General features: G+C 43.8%; 1 protein-coding gene across 1 annotated transcript in view; it reads right to left on the bottom strand.

The window, feature by feature from the left end:
• CFAP92 (cilia and flagella associated protein 92 (putative)) overlaps window positions 1–20,297 on the bottom strand; it is a 278,953-nt gene that overhangs the window by 211,368 nt on the left and 47,288 nt on the right. The window contains exons 10-11 of the mRNA XM_060111509.1: window positions 18,849–19,043; window positions 17,972–18,269 (exon numbers count right to left, since the gene is read on the bottom strand). Of these exons, the coding sequence (XP_059967492.1) occupies window positions 17,972–18,269; window positions 18,849–19,043 (493 nt within the window). The remainder of the gene's footprint in view (window positions 1–17,971; window positions 18,270–18,848; window positions 19,044–20,297) is intronic.

The following is a 20,297-nucleotide window of genomic DNA, read 5'->3' on the forward strand; positions in this document are numbered from 1 at the left end:
CAGTCAGACAGAGGAGGACCCATAGCATATAATATCACTTATAGGAGGAATGGAAACATGCGTACAACTGAACTAGTTCACTAAACAGAAACAGACTCTCCGACTTTCAGAATAAACATAGGGTTCCAGAAAGTAAGTGGGGTAGGAGATATAAGTTGTGCGGTTCACATGAACACATACACAGTAAAATACCTATACACATACATATAAAACACGCACACCACAAGGACTACTGTACAACACCAGGACCTCTGCTCAACATTCTGCAATAACCTATATGGAAAAGGAAGCCGAAAAACACTAGATATGTTATATGTGTAGTTGAATCAGTTTGTTGTACACCTAAACCAAATCCCACTTTGGAAATCAACTCTAGGGCAACATACCATCAGAATTAAGTTGAAAAAGAAAGTAAAAGGAAAGCAATGGGTATGCTTTTCGCCTCGGGCCTCGGTGATATGTGCCGGTGTCAAATCCCCGCAGTCTGAGCAGCCTGGGGTCCCAAGGGTGCACTGAGGTGGAGCGGAGAGACGTGAGGACGATGTGCCTGCAAAAGCACCCCCTTAAAGCTGCAGTGTCTCTTCCTTTCTGGGGGGAACCAAAACTTCAGAATCTAGGGGGTCCTTTCTAGTGCTGAAAGGAATCCAAGTACACCCAAACCATGGGGGACCATCTAGGCTGCAGGAGAGTCAAAAAGTGACTGAGCCTCCGCGGCTGCTGGTGGTGGGCTTCCCACATCCAGCCTCCTTGCCAGGTGTCACCCCAACTACACACTGCAGCACGCACAGATTTAGCCAGAGTTCTGAATTTCAGGGGCATGAAGGTTAACGGGGAAGCGATAGTGACACACAAGCCGTTGGGTGTCGCCTCTGGCACCTTCCCCTCTAATTCCCAGCCGGAAGATGACTCTTCCTAAAGCTTTTGGTTGCTGAGGAAACAGAGGTGGGCACGAAGAAATGCTGCCGCCTTGTGGACATTTTCGGTAACAACAAGTTTACAACCAGAGTTTCAGGGCACCTAATATTCACAAGGCCTGTGGGGCTTTTAATGACACGTGTCCTCAAAAACGACCTGGGTTAGCTAACCGAAAAAAAATTCGAAACACAGACTTTCAAAACGCCAAATTTCAAAAGGGAATGTTTACTCACGCTGTTTAAAAAAACAAACCCCGACCACTACAGGAACTGGAAAATGGCTGCTTATTCGAGAAATGCATATCAAAATTATAAAGCGGCATCATCTCGCAGCAGGCAGTATGGCCAGCATCTAAAAGTCCACAAACAATCGATGGGGAAGGAGTGTGGAGCAAAGGGAACCTTCCCCCTCGGTAAGTGGAACTGTACATTGGTAAATGCCACTAGAAAGCACTGTATCCCAGTTCTTAGAGAACTAAAGAGAGAGTGATGCTATACATCTGCAGTCCCACACCTGGGCGTTATTCGGGAAAATCTATAATTCATAAAGACACAAGCACCCCAGCTTTCATTGCGGCACAATTTACAAACTCCAGGACACAAAAACAAGTAGCCCAGCGAGTGCTGAATACATGGAGAGGAGGTCGTACGTGTTTACAACGGACTGTTACTCAGCCAGGAAAAGGAATGAAATAATGCCATCAGAAGCAACATGGATAGACCTGGGATGCCCAAACACTGAGTGAAGTCAGTCAGACAGAGGAGGACCCATAGCATATAATGTCACTTACAGGATGAGTGGAAACATACATACAACTGAACTAGTTTCCTAAACAGAAACAGACTCTCCGACTTTCAGAATAAACCTAGGGTTACCAAAAAGTTGGGTAGGAGATATAAGTTGGGTGGTTCATATGAACACATACACAGTAAAATACCTATACACATACATATAAAACACGCACTCCACAAGGACTACTGTACAACACCAGGACCTCAACTCAACTTTCTGCAATAACCTATAGGGGAAAGGAACACGAAAAACAGTAGATATATTATATGTGTAGTTGAATCAGTTTCCTGTACACCTAAACCAAACCCTACTTTGGAAATCAACTCCAGGGCAACATACCATCAGAATTGAATTGAAAAAGAAAGTAAAAGCAAAGCAATGGGTATGCTTTTCGCCTCGGGCCTCGGTGATATGTGCCGGTGTCAAATCCCCGCAGTCTGAGCAGTCTGGGGTCCCAACGGTGCACTGAGGTGGAGCGGAGAGACGTGAGGAGGATGTGCCTGCAAATGCACCCTCTTAAAGCTGTAGTGTCTCTTCCTTTCTGGGGGGAAACAAAACTTCAGAATCTAGGGGGGACTTCCTAGTGCTAAAAGGAATCCAAGTACACCCAAACCATGGGGGACCATCTAGGCTGCAGTAGAGTCAAAAAGTGACTGAGCCTCCGTGGCTGCTGCTGGTGGGCTTCCCATATCCAGCCTACTTGCCAGGTGTCACCCTACCTACATAACTCAGCACCCACAGGTTTAGCCAGAGTTTGGAACTTCAGGGGCGTGAAGCTTAACAGGGAAGAGATAGGGACACACAAGCCCTTCGGTGTTACCTCTGGCACCTTCCCCTCTAATTCACAGTCCAGGTAGATGATTCTTCCTAAAGCTTTTGGTTGCTGAGGAAACAGAGGTGGGCACGAAGAAATGCTGCCACCTTGTGGACATTTTCGGTAACAACAACGTTACAACCAGTGCTTCAGGGCACCTAATATTCACAAAGCCTGTGGGGCTTTTAATGACACGTGTCCTCAAAAACAACCTGGATTAGGTAAGCGAAAAATAATTCGAAACACACAGACTTTCAAGAAGCCCAATTTCAAAAGGGAATGTTTACTCACTCTGTTTAAAATAAAAAAACCCAACCACGACTGGAACTGCAAAATCACTGCTTATTCGAGACATGCATATCAAAATTATAAAGCGGCATCATCTCGCAGCAGGCAGTACGGCCAGCATCAGAAAGTCTACAAACATTCGATGGGGAATGAGTGTGGAGAAAAGGGAACCTTCCCACTCGGTGATTGGAACTGTATATTTGTAACTGCCACTAGAAAGCAGTGTATTCCTGTTCTTAGGAAACTAAAGAGAGAGTGACCCTATACATCTGCAGTCCCACTCCTGGGCGTTATTCGGGAAAATCCATAATTCTTAAAGACACAAGCACACCAACGTTCATTGCGGCAGTATTTACAGACGCCGCGACACAAAAACAAGTAGCCCAGCGAGTGCTGAATACATAAAGAGGAGGTTGTACATGTATACAAGGGACTGTTACTCAGCCAGGAAAAGGAATGAAATAATGCCATCAGAAGCAACATGGATAGACCTGGGATGCCCAAACACTGAGTGAAGTCAGTCAGACAGAGGAGGACCCATAGCATATAATATCACTTACAGGATGAATGGAAACATACATACAACTGAACTAGTTTCCTAAACAGAAACAGACTCTCCGACTTTCAGAATAAACCTAGGGTTACCAAAAAGTGGGGTAGGAGATATAAGTTGGGTGGTTCATATGAACACATACACAGTAAAATACCTATAAACATATATATAAAACACGCACTCCACAAGGACTACTGTACAACACCAGGACCTCAACTCAACTTTCTGCAATAACCTATAGGGGAAAGGAACACGAAAAACACTAGATATATTATATGTGTAGTTGAATCAGTTTGCTGTACAACTAAACCAAACCCTACTTTGGAAATCAACTCTAGGGCAACATACCATCAGAATTAAGTTGAAAAAGAAAGTAAAAGGAAAACAATGGGTATGCTTTTCACCTCGGGCCTCCGTGATATGTGCTCGTGTCATATCCCCGCAGTCTGAGCAGCCTGGGGTCCCAACGGTGCACTGAGGTGGAGCAGAGAGACGTGAGGAGGATGTGCCTGCAAATGCACCCCCTTAAAGCTGTAGTGTCTCTTCCTTTCTGGGGGGAACAAAACTTCAGAATCTAGGAGGGCCTTTCTAGTGCTAAAAGGAATCCAAGTACACCCAAACCATGGGGGACCATCTAGGCTGCAGGAGAGTCAAAAAGTGACCGAGCCTCCGTGGCTGCTGGTGGTGGGCTTCCCACATCCAGCCTCCTGCCAGGTGTCACCCCACCTACACACCGCAGCACCCACTGGTTTAGCCAGAGTTCGGAATTTCTGGGGCGTGAAGCTTAACAGGGAACAGATAATGTCACACAAGCCCTTCGGTGTTGCCTCTGGCACCGTCCTCTCTAATTCACAGCCCAGGACGATGACTCTTCCTAAAGCTTTTGGTTGCTGAGGAAACAGAAGTGGGCACGGAGAAATGCTGCCGCCTTGTGGACATTTCTTGTAACAACAAGTTTACAACTGGTGCTTCAGGGCACCTAATACGAAGCCTGAAGTGCTGTTAATGACGCCAACTTCCAAACACAGCCGACTTTCAAAAATCCCATTTAAAGAGGCAAATTTTATACTCTTTAAAGAGATAAAAATACCCAAAGAGGAAGATGACAAGATCCTCAACACTGCTAATTCTGAGAGCAATGCCAATGAAAACTACAGCAAAGTGTCACCTTCCAGCAGTCACAAGGCCAGCATCAAAATATCTACAAGCAGTAAATGCTGGGGTGAGCCTAGAAAGAAGGGAACCCTCTACAGTGTTGGTTGGAAAGTAAATTGGTGCAGCCACTATGGAGAACAGTATGCAGGTTCGTTAAACTATATGCAGAGTTACCGTACGATTCCGCAATCCCCCTCCTTGGCTTATCTCTGGAGAGAAGTGTAGTTGGAAAAGATCATGCACCCTAATGTTCACAGCATTACTATTACAATAGCCAATACATGGAAGCAACCTAAGTGTCCACTGACACATGAATGGGTAAGGAAAACGTGGTATATAAACACAATGGTGGGTTTCCCTGGTGGCGCAGTGGTTAAGAATCCACCTGCCAATGCAGGGGACACGGGTTTGAGCCCCGGTCTGGGAAGATCCCACATGCTGCACAGCAATTAAGCACTTGCACCACAACTACTGAACCTGCGCTCTAGAGCCTGTGAGCCACAACTACAGAGCCTGCATGCTGTAACTACTGAAGCCTGTGCACCTGGAGCCTCTGCTCCGCAACAAGAGAAGCCACCACAATGAGAAGCCCATGCACTGGAACAAACAGCAGTCCCCACTCGCCACAACTAGAGAAAGGCCATGCGCAGCAATGAAGACCCAACGCAGCCAAAGATAGATAAATATTAAATAAGTTTTTAAAATAAATAATACAATGGAATATCAGTCAGTCGTAAGGAAGAATGAAATAATGCCATTTGCAGCAACATGGATGCACCTAGAGATTATCATACTAAGTGAAGCAAGTCAGACAGAGATAGACCAATATCATATGATATCACTTATATGTGGAATCTAAAACATGATACAAGTATAGTACAGGGAACTACATTCAATCTGTAATAATATATATGGGAAGAGAATCTAAAAAAGTGGGGTTATATGTATAACTGACTCAGTTTGCTGTACAGCACAAACTAGCAACACTGTTAATCAACTATACTCCAATAAAAATTATAAGAATAAAAAAACAGCATGAGAGAAAGGGGCTTATTTATAAAACAGAAGCAGAGTCAGACATAGAAAACAAATTTATGGTTACCAAAGCAGTTAAGGGTGGGGAGGGATAAGGTAGGAGTTTGGGATTAGCAGATACACCCTACTGTATATAAAATAAACAAGGTCCTACTCTATAACACAGGGAACTATATTCAATATCTTGTGATGATTACCTATGACGGAGAAGAATATGAAAAGTATGTGTATATAATTAATAACACCAGGAACTATTATAATATTATAAATCAACTATACTTGGATAAAAATAAAAATTAAAGCTTAAAAGGATAAAAATAGCAAATACATGTGAAGAGATTTTTTAAAAAAGAAATTAATAAGAGCAGAAATCAGTGCAATAGAAAATAAGCATACAACATAGAAATTTTAAAAAGCAACAAAGAACACTTTCTTTGAAGAGAATAATTCATTCGTAAATGCAATTTCAATAAAGATCCCCATCACCCAAGAAACAGCAACTCAACTTTCTCTGACAGACCTGGCATATACATCACTGGGGAAGGGACAAAGTTCTCACAGAGTGCTGCTACCATAGGTCATATGAAGGAAATGAAATTAGATTCCTATCCTTATACAAAAAATAATTCCATACAGATTAAAAATTTAAATGAAATGAACAAAACTTTAAATCTTGTAGAGGAAACCACGGAATAATATTATAACCCTGGGTTAGGAAAAGATACATTAAGGTAAAAAATTCAGTCATAAGGGAACAAATGGATAATTTACAAAATTTAAAATAACTTTTGTTGATTAAAAGGCACCATTAAGAAAGTAAAATGAGGGCTTCCCAGGTGGCGCAGTGGTTGAGAGTCCGCCTGCCGATGCAGGGGATGTGGGTTTGTGCCCCTGTCCGGGAGGATCCCACATGCCGTGGAGCGGCTGGACCCGTGAGCCATGGCCACTGAGCCTGTGCGTCCGGAGCCTGTGCTCCGCAACGGGAGAGGCCACAGCAGTGAGAGGTCCGCGTACCGCAAAAAAAAAAAGATATTCAACCTCACTAGTAAACAGTGAAATGCAAATTAAAACTTCCATGAGGTATTATACATCATATTAGTGATAATTTAAATCTGACTATAAAGTATCTTCCAGACAAGTGGAAGTATAATCAGTGCTTATAATCCTAGGTATGTATCTTATGAAATAAAATCTTGCCTATTTTTAAAGAGAAGACATGTTAACATATGTTTACAATCACACTGTTTAAAATAACAAAAGAAATAATACAAATGCCTATTAATAAATAATGGCATATTCCTATAGCTATATACACAAACATGGTTGAATATCATTAATACTAAGCAAAAATTTAAATTATAGAAGATTATATACATATGCAGTAAAATTATAGAGAAAAGCAAGTGAAAGATAAAAGTTGAGATAGTGGTTATTTATGGGTAAGGGGTAAGAGATGGGAAAGGACACATGGAAAACTATGGAAATACTGATAATGTTTGATTTCTTAAGTTGGATAGTGTGTATAAGATATTGCTTTTTTTTACCTTTTGCACAGCAAAGGAAACCATAAACAAGACAAAAAGACAAGCCCCTGACTGGGAGAAATATGTGCAAATGAAGCAACTGACAAAGGATTAATCTCCAAAATATACAAGCAGCTCATGGAGCTCAATATCAAAAAAAACAACCCAATCCAAAAATGGGCAGAAGACCTAAATAGACATTTCTCCAAAGAAGATATACAGATTGCCAACAAACACATGAAAGGATGCTCAACATCACTAATCATTAGAGAAATGCAAATCAAAACTACAATGAGATATCATCTCACACCAGTCAGAATGGCCATCATCAAAAAATCTACAAACAACAAATGCTGGAGAGGGTGTGGAGAAAAGGAAACCCTCTTGCACTGTTGGTGGTAATGTAAATTGATACAGCCACTATGGAGAACAGTATGGAGGTTACTTAAAAAACTAAAAATAGAACTACCATACGACCCAGCAATCCCACTACTGGGCATATACCCTGAAAAAACCATAATTCAGAAAGAGTCATGTACCACAATGTTCATTGCAGCACTATTTACAATAACCAGGACATGGAAGCAACCTAAGTGTCCACTGACAGATGAATGCATAAAGATGTGGCACATATATACAATGGAATAGTACTCAGCCATAAAAAGAAATGAAATTCAGTTATTTGTAGTGAGATGGATGGACACAGAGTCTGTCATACAGAGTGAAGCAAGTCAGAAAGAGGAAAACAAATACCGTATGCCAACACATATGTAAGGAATCTTAAAAAAAACTGGTTCTGATGAACCTAGGGGAAGGACTGGAATAAAGATGCAGACATAGAGAATGGAGTTGAGGACAGGGGGAGGGGGAGGGGAAGGGTAAGCTGGGACGAAGTGGGAGAGTAGCACTGACATATATACACCCCCAAATGTAAAACTGATAGCTAGTGGGAAGCAGCTGCATAGCACAGGGAGATCGGCTCGGTGCTTTGTGACCACCTAGAGGGGTGGAGTAGGGAGGGTGGGAGGGAGACGCAAGAGGGAGGGGATATGGGGATATATGTATGCATATAGCTGATTCACTGTGTTATACAGCAGAAACTAACACACCATTATAAAGCAATCATACTCCACTAAGGATGTAAAAAAAGATACTGCTTTTGTTATTTTTGACAGTACACACAAGCTCTTACGAGTATATTTTAATAATATTAACAAAATTATATCATTCGTGAAAATAGCACGGGAAATCATGAGAATTTCTAGAAAATAAAATATGAATGGTGCAATTTGAAATGAGAAATTGTTAACAGTTGTGACTAACAGTGGTCACAGTGGAAGATCAAATCAGTGAAGTGGAAGATATAGCTGAACTGAGTGCAAAAGACCAACAAGTACAAATTAAGAGGGAAAAAAATCATGGTGGAAGGCCCTTTAAGTTCTGGTGAAAAACAAAAAAAAATCCCCTACCTGCACACCTAGAACCAAGGATGAAGAAAAAGTTTTAAAAGAGTAGAGGAAATCATAGTTTAGCTAAAAAGCAAACATAATCAGATAGGCATCAGACTTATCTGCAACAGTTGGTTCTAAAAAGCAATAGATTTTGGGGTAGGGGGAAGGAGAATTTGATTCTATGATCCTGAAAACAGCCCAGCCACTTTTCAAGTGCAAAGACAGAGTGAAGACCTTGGATCTGCAAGCACTCTGAAAGCTTACTGTCAAAAAAATAGCAAAACAAAGGGTAAAGCAGACACAGACTCCAAAAATAGTAGGAAACACAAAAATAAGTAAAGCTTGTAGTTGGGCAGGAGGATGGTAGGACTTTTAATATGGTGAAGCAGGGAGCTTGGTCCTTTCCTCAAAGAGCAAGAATAAAACTGGGAAAAACTGTCAAAAGCTACCACTGGAAACTGTCCAGAGGCATACAACAAGGTGAGAAGCATTTACTCATAAAACTACTGAGCCTCAGGTAAGAAGAGTAGGCGTCAGCATCACTCCTGACCTCTCAGCATGGTCAGAGAAGTCATCCTTCTACCGCAGGCAAGCTGTGAAAATCAGCAGCTGCACTGCTCACTCTATTTCAGGCTCACTTGAGTCAGACTGGAGCTGGAAGAACCCCATATGTGTGGTCACTGTAAGGGACAACAGCCATTTCAGCAGCAAACAGGGAAGGCTGGATGCTCTGTGGGGCTGAGGTCGTGATCCTACATGACTCAAGTGACAGACCAGCAGATTCATCAGAAGTGAACAGGAAGATACAGGAAATGGCCTCAAGGAACTTGGTAAGCTCCTGACACATCCCTCGCTGACAGGCTGCCTGCGCGTGCAGAGGAGACGTGAGAGAGCCCAGTGGGAAGCCAGAGCTGGCAGTCTGGACGCACCCCCAGATCCCCTGGGAAAGGCTGGCACCTTCCTGACTCCAGGTGGTTCAGCACAAGTTCTGACCAGTGGTTGGCGCATCACTAAGTGATGCAGACACAGAGTTGACCCAAGGGAAACCAGGCTTAAAAATAAAAGCAATGGAAAAAACGGCAGAGATATCGATGGCCACACCCCCTGTGGAGACAGATTCCACAGATGAAGTGCAGGCAAGTTACTCAGCAAACAACAACCCCTCTCCCCCACCCCGGCGAAGGAAGTCAGAATCCGAAGGTGTTGCCATGTATTTTAGATGTCCAGCTTTTGATGAAAAATTAGAAGGCATGCAAAGAAATAGGAATGTGTAAAACTTATTGAGGAAAGCAGTCAATAGAGTGGGTCCAGCGGTTGACTTAGTAGACAAAGATTTCAAAGCAGCTATTATGAAAAAAAACTTAAAAATTATTCTGAAAGTTCAAGGAAAGTATACAACACTGAATAAAGAAATAGACAATATTAATAAAGATGAATCATTTTTCAAAAGAGCTAACTGAAAACTCTGGAGTTAGAACATACAGGAACTGAAACTGAAAATTCACTAGAGGGACTCAGTGGCTGATGTGAGCTGACAAAGAGTCTAAATTTGAAAATGGGGACAACAAAAACCAGAGATTATGCAATCTGAAAAACAAAAACAAAAATATTTTTAAAAAATTAACAGATCTTCAAGACCTTCAGGACATTGTCTAGTGAACCAACATACACATAATAGGAGTCTGGGGAAGTGGGGGAAGGGAGGAGGAATAGAAAAAATTTTTTGAAGAGCTAATGACCCAAAACGTTAATCTACCAATGTAGGAAACTCAGTGAGTCCCAAGTAGGATAAATATAAAGAGAGCCACAACTGGACATATCAAACAGTTGAAAGAAAAAGAACAAGAAAATCCTAGAAACAGCAAGAAAAAAAAACCCATCATGTACAGGGGAACAACGATGTGATTAATGGCTAAATACTTATCAGAAACAACAGAGACCACAACACAATGACATTTTCTAAGTGCTGAAAGAAAAAAATAGTGTGAACCAAGAATTCTATATTTAGCAAAAACTATCCTTTAAAAATGAAGGTGAGGGCTTCCCTGGTGGCGCAGTGGTTAAGAGTCCGCCTGCCGATGCAGGGGACACAGGTTCGTGCCCCAGTCAGGGAAGATCCCACATGCCGTGGAGCGGCTAGGCCCGTGAGCCATGGGCACTGAGCCTGTGCGTCCGGAGCCTGTGCTCCACAACAGGAGAGGCCACAACAGTGAGAGGCCCGCGTACCGCAAAAAAAAAAAAACGAAGGTGAAAGAAAGATATTCTCTGATTTAAACACAGGATTTGTTGGTAGTGAGCTACCTTATCAGATATACTAAAGCAGGTGCTTTAAGGCTGAAAGAAAAAGTAACGCCAGATGGTAACTAGAATCTACAGAAAGAAACATCACTGGAAAAAATATGTGGGTAAATATAAAAGATTATATAAATAAAATTTTCCTTTCTCAACTTTCAACTTAAAAGACATGATTGCATAAAATAATTATAGCACTGTATTTGGGGGGTTACTGCATATACAAATTTAATATAACAATAATAGCACAAAGGAGGGGAGGAAATAGAACTATATTGTAGAATAGTTTCTACATTTTACCCAAATTAAATTAGTAATCATCTGAAGTAGATTGGTAAATTAAGATGCATACTAAAGGGACTTCCCTGGTGGCATGGTGGTAAAGAATCCACCTGCCAACGCAGGGGACACGGATTTGAGCCGTGGTCTGGGAAGATCCCACATGCCACAGAGCAACTAAGCCCGTGCGCCACAACTACTGAGCCTGTGAGTCACAACTACTGAGCCCACGTGTCACAACTACTGAAGCCTGTGCACCTAGAACCCGTGCTCTGCAACAAAAGAAGCCACTGAATGAGAAGCCCGCACACCGCAACAAAGAGTAGCCCCCGCTCGCCGCAACTAGAGAAAGCCCACGTGCAGCAACGAAGACCCAAAGCAGGGCTTCCCTGGTGGCGCAGTGGTTAAGAATCCACCTGCCAATGCAGGGGACACAGGTTTGAGCCCTGGTCCAGAAAGATCCCACATGCCACAGAGCAACTAAGCCCATGCGCCACAACTACTGAGCCTGCACTCGAGAGCCCGCAAGCCACAACTACAGAGTCTGAGTGCCACAACTGCTGAGCCCACATGCCACAACTACTGAAGCCCGAGCACCTAGAGCCCATGCTCCCTAACAAGAGAAGCCACCTCAGTGAGAAGCCCATGCACCACAACGAAGAGTAGCCCCCACTCGCCGCAACTAGAGAAAGCCCACGCACAGCAACAGACCCAATGCAGCCAAAAATAAATAAATAAAAAATAAAAAATTTTTAAAAGATGCATACTAAAGAAAAATACTTAGAGAAACCACTCAGAAGTAACTTTTTTAAAGGTCAAAATCAAAGGTGTTAAAATTGTACACTAAAAATATCTGTTCAGGGCTTCCCTGGTGGCGCAGTGGTTGAGAGTCCGCCTGCCGATGCAGGGGACATGGGTTCATGCCCCGGTTCGGGAAGATCCCACATGCCGCGGAGCGGCTGAGCCCGTGAGCCATGGCCACTGAGCCTGCGCATCCGGAGCCTGTGCTCCGCAATGGGAGAGGCCACAACAGTGAGAGGCCCACGTACCACAAAAAAAAATCTGTTCAATGCAAAAGGAGGCAGTAAAGGAGCAGCAGAACAAAATCAATGTGAAATATATAGGAAAAAACCCAGAAGACATAATTCCTACCATATCAGTAATTATAATACACATAAACAGACAATCAACAGGCAGAGACTGTCAGACTAGTTTTAAAAATAAAAGACAGGATCCAACTATGTGCTGCCCATAGAAGACACACTTTAGATTCAAAGGCACAAAGAGTTTCAAAGTAAAAGGATGGGGGAAAAATACAGAAGACAGCAGAAGGGGGTACAGTAATTTAAGACAGATTGGTCGTTATGACAAGAAACGTACTAGAAACAAAGGGGTATTTCACCATGATTATACGGTCAATTCATCAGGAAGATGTAACAACTATAAACACAAATGTACCAAAATATGATCAGCAAAAAGTGACAGATTTGAAAGGAGAAATAGTAAATCAACCATTGACAGTGATGCCAATACCTCTATCAGTAATAATAAAACTAGAAAGAAAATCAACAGCAATGTAGGCGATCTGAACAACAATTAACTGACCTGACTTGCCATTTATATGACACTGCTCCCACCATCAGAAGAACCTGCTTTCCTTTCAAGCCTGAGGATGGGGCATATGTGAGGCTATAAGACAAACTGCAGTATGTTCATAGCATAGAAATCATACAAAGTACATTCTCCAGTCACAACAAAATTTAATTAAAAATTACCAATAGTAAGACATTTGATAAATCTCCAAGTATTTGGATATTAAGCAACACAATTCTAAAAACCACAATGGAAATTATAAAATATTTTCTGAAAATTAAACTACAACGTATTAAACTTATGGGATACAGCTAACGTACTGTTCAGGGGGAAATCTGTAGCTGAAATACATATAAGAAAGAAGATCTCAAATTTAAAACCCTAACTTTTCTCAAGAGCTAAAGGTACCAATTAAATCCAAAGTACCAGCAAAATGAAGAAAGTTATAACACAGTTTAGAGTGGAAATAAATGAAATAGAACACAGAGAAAACAAATGAATTCCAACACTGGTTCTCTGAAAAAACCAATATTGACAAACCTTTAGCTAGATTGACCAAGAAAAAGACACAAATTAGTAAAATCAGGAATCAAAGAGGAGATATTCTACTGATTTTACAGAAATTTAAAGGTTATAAAGGATTCTAAGAGTATACTATGAATAAATATATGCCAACAAACTAGATAACTTGGATGAAATGGAAAATTTCCTAGAGAGATAGAAATTACCAAACCTGTCTTAAGAAGAAATAGATATCTGAATAGACTAAATAACAAGAATAGAGACAAAACAGTCATTTTAAAATTCCCCACCAAGAAAAGCTCAGGCTTAGGGGCTTCCCTGGTGGCACAGTGGTTAAGAATCTGCCTGCCAATGCAGGGGACACGGGTTCGATCCCGGGTCTGGGAAGATCCCACATGCTGCGGAGCACCTAAGCCCGTGCGTCACAACTACCGAGCCTGCGCTCTAGAGCCCATGAGCCACAACTATTGAAGCCCGCATGCCTAGAGTCCATGCTCTACAACAAGAGAAGCCACCGCACTGAGAAGCCCACACACCACAACAAAGAGTGGCCCCCGTTCGCCACAACTAGAGAAAGCCCGCGCGCAGCAACAAACACCCAACAAAGACAAAATTTAATTAATTAATTAATTAACTTAAAAAAAGAAAAAAGAAAGAAAAGCTCAGGCTTAGGTGGCTTCACTGGTTAGTTCTACCAACCATTGAAAGAATGAAGAACAGCCTTTCACAAATTTCCAGAAAATAAAAGAGAAAGAAACACTTCCCAACTCATTCTACAGGGCCAATAAATATCACCCTGACACTACAGGCAAAGATATCATGAGAAATATAAAAAGTATCAGCAAACCAAATCCAGCAACGTATAGAGAAAAGATTAAACACCATGACCAAGTGGGATTTATCCCAAGAATGCAAGGCTGTTTTAAAATCTAAACATCAAGTAATGTAATATATCATACTAATAACACATAAGAACCACACCTCAGTATATGCAGAAAAAAAGCAACTGACAAAATCCAGCATTTATTCATGATAAAAACTCTCAACAAACTAATACTACAAGAGAACTTCCTCAACCTGATAAATTGCATCTCCCCCAAACCCGCAGTGAATATCCAACCTCATGGTTAAAGACTGAGTGCATCCCCTCAAGATCAGAAACAAGGCGAGCACGTCTCTTCCACAACCCAACATACGACAGTGTGCTCTGTACGGGAGGTTGCAGGCAGTGTGGAGGAGGGGAGGGCAGGGTGGGAGGCTTATGCACTGAGTGTCTGTGTCCCCCCAAATCCGTACTTTGAATCCCTACCCACTGTGGCTGCATCTGGAGAAAGGACGAGATGAAGGTTAAATGAGGTCATAAGGGTGGGGCTTATCCAAGAGGGTTTGCGTCCTTATAAGAAGAGGTCCCACAGAGCTGGCTCACCTTCCTGCCCCTGCTCACAAAGAAGAGGTCATATGGGCACACAGTGAGATGGCAGCCACCCACAAGCCAAGAGAAGAGGCCTCAGGATGAGACCTACTTTGCCAGCACCACAATCTTGCACTTCCCAGCCTCCAGAACTGTGAGGAAATTAATTTCTGATGTTTAAGCCGCCAACCTGGGGTAATTTTGTGTGGAAGCCTGAGCTGACTAATACAGGAAGGAAAGGAAGGAAGGAAGGAAGGAAGGGAAGAATCCATATTGGAAAGGAAGAAGGAAAGTGATCTTTACCCATGGATGACGTGATCCAATTTCAAAAGGGCGCGGTATACAAAATCCATGTATGAAAATCAATTGTATTTCTACATCCTGGCAATAAACTATACAAACATTAAATGATTCCATTCATAATACCATTAATTTCACAAAGTGTAAGACGTGTACAGTGACAACAACAGAAATTACTGAGGGAAATTTAAGAAGACTTAATAAAAAACAGAGACAGTTCATGTTTATGAATTAGCAGCTTCAAAACTGTTAAGATGGCAATTCTCCCCAAGTTGATCTATAGATTCAATAACAACTTTCATGAAAACTCCCACAGGCTTTCTTGTAGAAACTGGGAAACTGATCTTAAAATTTACTGGGAAATGCGAAGGACCCAAAATAGTCTAACGGTTTTGAAAAAGAACTTAAAGGACTTACACAATCCAATTTCAAAACTGACTATAACACTACAGTCATCAAAACAATGTGGGGCTGGTGTAAGGACAGGCATGTAAGTTGATGGAACATAACAGAACACAGAAAACACTTATAGTCAATTGATTCTTGACAAAGGTGCCAAGGCAATTCAGTGGGGGAAGAGTTAGACTTTTTGAGAAAATGGTGCTAGAACAATTGGATATCCATATGTAGAATGATGAATTTAGACCCCTACGTTACATAATAAAGACACAAAAAACTTGGTCAAAAATAGTTCACAGGCCTAAATGTATGCTAAAAATATGTATCTCCCAGAATAACGCATAGGGAAAAAAATCTTTGTGTGACTTTGGGCTAGGCTGAGCTCTTAGCTATGACACCAAAAGCATGACTGAAAAGACAAAAATTGATAAATTGGAGTTTTTCCTTGCATGATTAAAAAATAAAAAGATAAGCCACAGATACAGAGGAAATATTTACAAATCACATTTCTGAATAAGCAACTGTATCTGTAACATGCAAAGAACTCTTACACCTTGACAATAAGAAGACAATCTGATTTTAAAATGGGTTAAAGATATGAATAGATATTCCATCAAAGAAGATATATAAATTGCTAATAAGTACAGTAAAAGATATCCAACACCACTAGTGATTATAAAATCCAAGTAAAACCACACTAAGGTACCACTACACACACACACATTAGAATGGCTATAATCAAAAACACTGACAGCGGGCTTCCCTGGTGGCACAGTGGTTGAGAGTCTGCCTGCCGATGCAGGGGACACGGGTTCGTGCCCCGGTCCGGGAAGATCCCACATGCTGTGGAGCGGCTGGGCCCGTGAGCCATGGCCGCTAAGCCTGCGCGTCCAGAGCCTGTGCTCTGCAAGGGGAGAGGCCACAACAGTGAGAGGCCCATGTACCGTGAAAAAAACAAAACAAAACACTGACAGCAACAAGCGTTTGTGAGGATGTGGAGAAACTGGAACCCTCGTGCACTGCTTTTGGTGACATAAAATGGTGGAACTACGGTGAAAAACTGCTTGACAGTTTCTTAAAATGTTAAACATAAACTTACTAAATGACCCAAAAATTCTACTTCTGGGGCTTCCCTGGTAGCACAGTGGTTAAGAATCCACCTGCCAATGCAGGGGACACAGGCTCAAGCCCTGGTCCAGGAAGATCCCACGTGCCACAGAGCAACTAAGCCCGTGTGCCACAACTACTGGGCCTGAGCTCTACAGCCTGAGAGCCACAACTACTGAGCCCACATGCCTAGAGCCTGTGCTCCACAACAAGACAGGCCACCGCAATGAGAAGCCCACGCACCAAAACAAAGAGCAGTGCCCGCTCACTGCAACTAGAGAAAGCCCACGTGCAGCAACGAAGACCCAACGCAGCCATAAATAAATAAATAAATAAATTTATATTTCCAAAAAGATTGAAAAAAAATCTATTTCTGGGCTTCTCTGGTGGCGCAGTAGCTTAGAATCCACCTGCCAACGCAGGGACATGGGTTCGAGCCCTGGTCCCAGAAGATCCCACATGCCACGGAGCAACTGAGCCCGTGCACCACAACTACTGAGCCTGTGCTCTAGAGCCCACGAGCCACAACTACTGAGCCTGCGCTCTAGAGCCCGTGAGCTACAACTACTGAGGCCACACGCCACAACTACTGAAGCCCGCGCGCGTAGAGCCCGTGCTCTGCAACAAGAGAAGCCACCACAATGAGAAGCCCGCGCACCACAATGAAGAGTAGCCCCCACTCGCCACAACTAGAGAAAGCCCACACAGCAACAAAGACCCAACACAGCCTAAATAAATAAATAAATAAATAAATAAATAAATAAATAAATAAATAAATAAAATAAAATAAAATAAAATTTTAAAAGTAAAAGTTGAAGTTAATGAATTAGGAAAACAGAAAAAGTAGATTGACTGATAAATCAAAGAACCGGTTCTTTTGAGAAAGCTAAAAACTTGAACACTGACGGAAAAAAACCACCACCTCCTTGTTGATTTTCATAAAGAAGGCACATATATAAAACTTAGAGACTTCTAAGATGACTTTTACTAGAGATTGGGGTGGGAGGGCCAGGCAGTGGCTCCACCCACACAGCCCACGGGTGGGCTTCACTCATACAGACTACGAGTTCAAGGCACACCTCAGATGTTGGCATTTTTAAGCCTTTTTGGTTGGTATGGGCTGAGGGAGGCCCTTGGCCATTCAGGCCACACGCACCTGACCTTCCATCACCTCACCAGCTTCTCAGTCTCCTGTTCTCTTCCTCTCTACTCACATTTTCTCACAGACGTTAGTTTGTCTCCTGTGTTGCTTGGACATCATATAACATCCATGCCCTCAGCAGCTTAAGCAAAATGTTAACACACACACACACAGTTCTTTCTCTAAGATGAACTCCAGGGCCAAGGGAAAGGAATTACACATAAGAGAGTTCCTCTTCACCTTTCAGGAAGGACAAGATACTCCAGGGTTGGGAGGCAAAGCTCCTGGCACAGTTGTGCCCTGCAAGCAGCACTTCCTGCCCATCCCGCCTGGAATCCCTTCCCAGGAAAATAGACACAGGCTGCAGCAGGCCTGGGATGCCTGGGGGTGGGAGCGCCTACCTGGATCAGGCTGTACTTCTGGTCTCTGTTCTTCAGGATCATGGTTTTCCGCCACTGCAGGTACTTCTGCTGGTGGGCCTGGATCTCAGAAGTGAGGGTGGCATTCCGGCTCTGGAAGTCCTCCAGATCGGGGGCAGGAGGAGGGGACACAGCCAGCAGTTTTCCCTCTGTAAGATCCTCCTGGGAAATGGGCAACCCAAACTCCTGGCTCAGCTCCTTGATCATGGAGGAGGAGGGCAGCAGGTCCCCGGTGATCACCTCCCTGAGCCTGGAGCTGTAACAGCAGATGCAGTAGATCCTGGAACACACAAGAGCCCCACTCAGCCTGCCCGCCTGGCATGACAGGTCAGACGGTCCCCATTTTATGAGAGGAAACAAAAACACAGAGAGGTTGATGAGCTGGTCCCGGGTCACCCAGCTCGTGCACGAGAAGCTTAGATGCCACGTGCTGAGCCCACGGGGTTGGGGCGGGGGGAGATGTCCCCTTCCCTCTCCCCTCTCAGCGCCCCCCTCAGTTAAAGGCTCCTCACTTTCTTCTCTGATTATTTTTCAGTTCCGATGGCCTTATTCCCTACCTCGCACCAACCCACGCCCCACCAGGGAGTGGCCTCGACAGGCTGGCCGTCGGGGGTGTGGACCCCAGAGCTCCTTCCCACCCAGGCAGAGGGTACAAGGCACAGAGCCTCATGTCAGCACAGCTCGAGGGCTGAGTAGTCAGCCCCCCTCTCTCCCACCCCAACCCCTCCTTTTTAAAAACACATTCAGCAGGCACAGCTGGGGTTCAGCTTAGGCTGCCCTCTGTCTGCAGCACACTTCCGAAGCACCCCCCCAACCCCAGCAGAGCGTGCGAGACGGCGGGGCACGGGCCGGGCCGCACCTGCTCAGCGCCTGAAAGACCTGCCGCGGCACCGTGTTGCGCACATAGAGCGCCGCGTGCTTCACCAGCTGCGCCAGCGGCCTGGACAGGCGCACGTGGTACGGGGTGCTCTCCAGGTCGGCGTAGAGGCGGCGGCGGAAGCGCAGCTGTGAGTTGTAGAGCGCCTTGTAGGAGCCGGGCTCCGCCCGCGGGACCCTGCAAGAGAGAAGAGGGGCCCCACGCCGCTGCCGCTCTGCCTGCCACGGAGCTCGGTGCTTTCCCAGGGACGCTGGTGGTGAAAACGCTGCCACTGGCCTGGGCTTGCTTGTGTCCCGCTGCCCCCGCCCCATTTCTGTCTCCTCCCCCTCCTCTACCAACCCGCCCCTCCCACCGACTCTGCATCCTCCCCCCACCCAGCTCTGTGCCACCCGCTGTGTTGGGCTCAGGTTCCTCCACCTTCCTGAACCCGGTGAATCTGCACGGAGCCTGCGCATCCCACCCTGAGTCTGTGTGTTGGGGTGAGGGTGGTTCCCCTTTGGCGGGGGGGGGGTCCCTGTTCAAGTCTTCTGCCCATTCTTCCACTGGGATGTTTTTACTGTTTTCTAACTCGTTCACAGGTGTTTCTGTATTCTCAGAATACTAGCTCCATACATTGCAAATACTTTTTTCTCAGTTTGTGGCTTTTCTTTTTGCAATTTTTATGGTCTTTGGGTGAACAGAAGTTACTAACTTTAATATAGCCAAAGCTGTCTTTTTTTCCTTTATTTTTTCTACTTCTGTCTTATTCAAGAAGTCTTTCTTTATTCTGAGGTCATGAATATGTCCTCCAATAGTATTATCTAAAAGCTTTACAATTCAGCCTTTTTTTTTTGCAGTATGTGGGCCTCTCACTGTTTGTGACCTCTCCCATTGCAGAGCACAGGCTCCGGACGCGCAGGCTCAGCGGCCATGGCTCATGGGCCCAGCCGCTCCGTGGCACGTGGGATCCTCCCGGACCGGGGCACGAACCCGTGTCCCCTGCATCGGCAGGTGGACTCTCAACCACTGCGCCACCAGGGAAGCCCCACAATTCAGCTTCTTAAAAATAGATTTTTCTTCTACAAGAAAGGTGAGAACATACAACGGGGAAAAGACAGTCTCTTCCATAAGTGGTGCTGGGAAAACTAGACAGCTACGTGTCCAAGAATGAAATTAGAACATTTTCTCATACCATGTATAAAATAAACTCAAAAGGGATTACAGACCTAAATATAAGACCTGAAACTGTGAAACTCTTAGAAGAAAACGTAGGCAATACGTTCTTGGACATCGGTCTGAGCAATAAGTTTTTGGAGCTGACTCCTCAGGCAAGGGAAACCAAAGCAAAACTAATCAAATGGGACCTAATCAAACTTAAAAGCTTTGGCACAGCAAAGGAAACCATCAACAGAATGTAAAGGCAACCTACTGAATGAGAGGACATTGGCAAAT

Source organism: Mesoplodon densirostris, chromosome 10 (genome assembly GCF_025265405.1).
Source record: "Mesoplodon densirostris isolate mMesDen1 chromosome 10, mMesDen1 primary haplotype, whole genome shotgun sequence".
In the NCBI taxonomy this organism is placed as follows: Eukaryota; Metazoa; Chordata; class Mammalia; order Artiodactyla; family Ziphiidae; genus Mesoplodon; species Mesoplodon densirostris.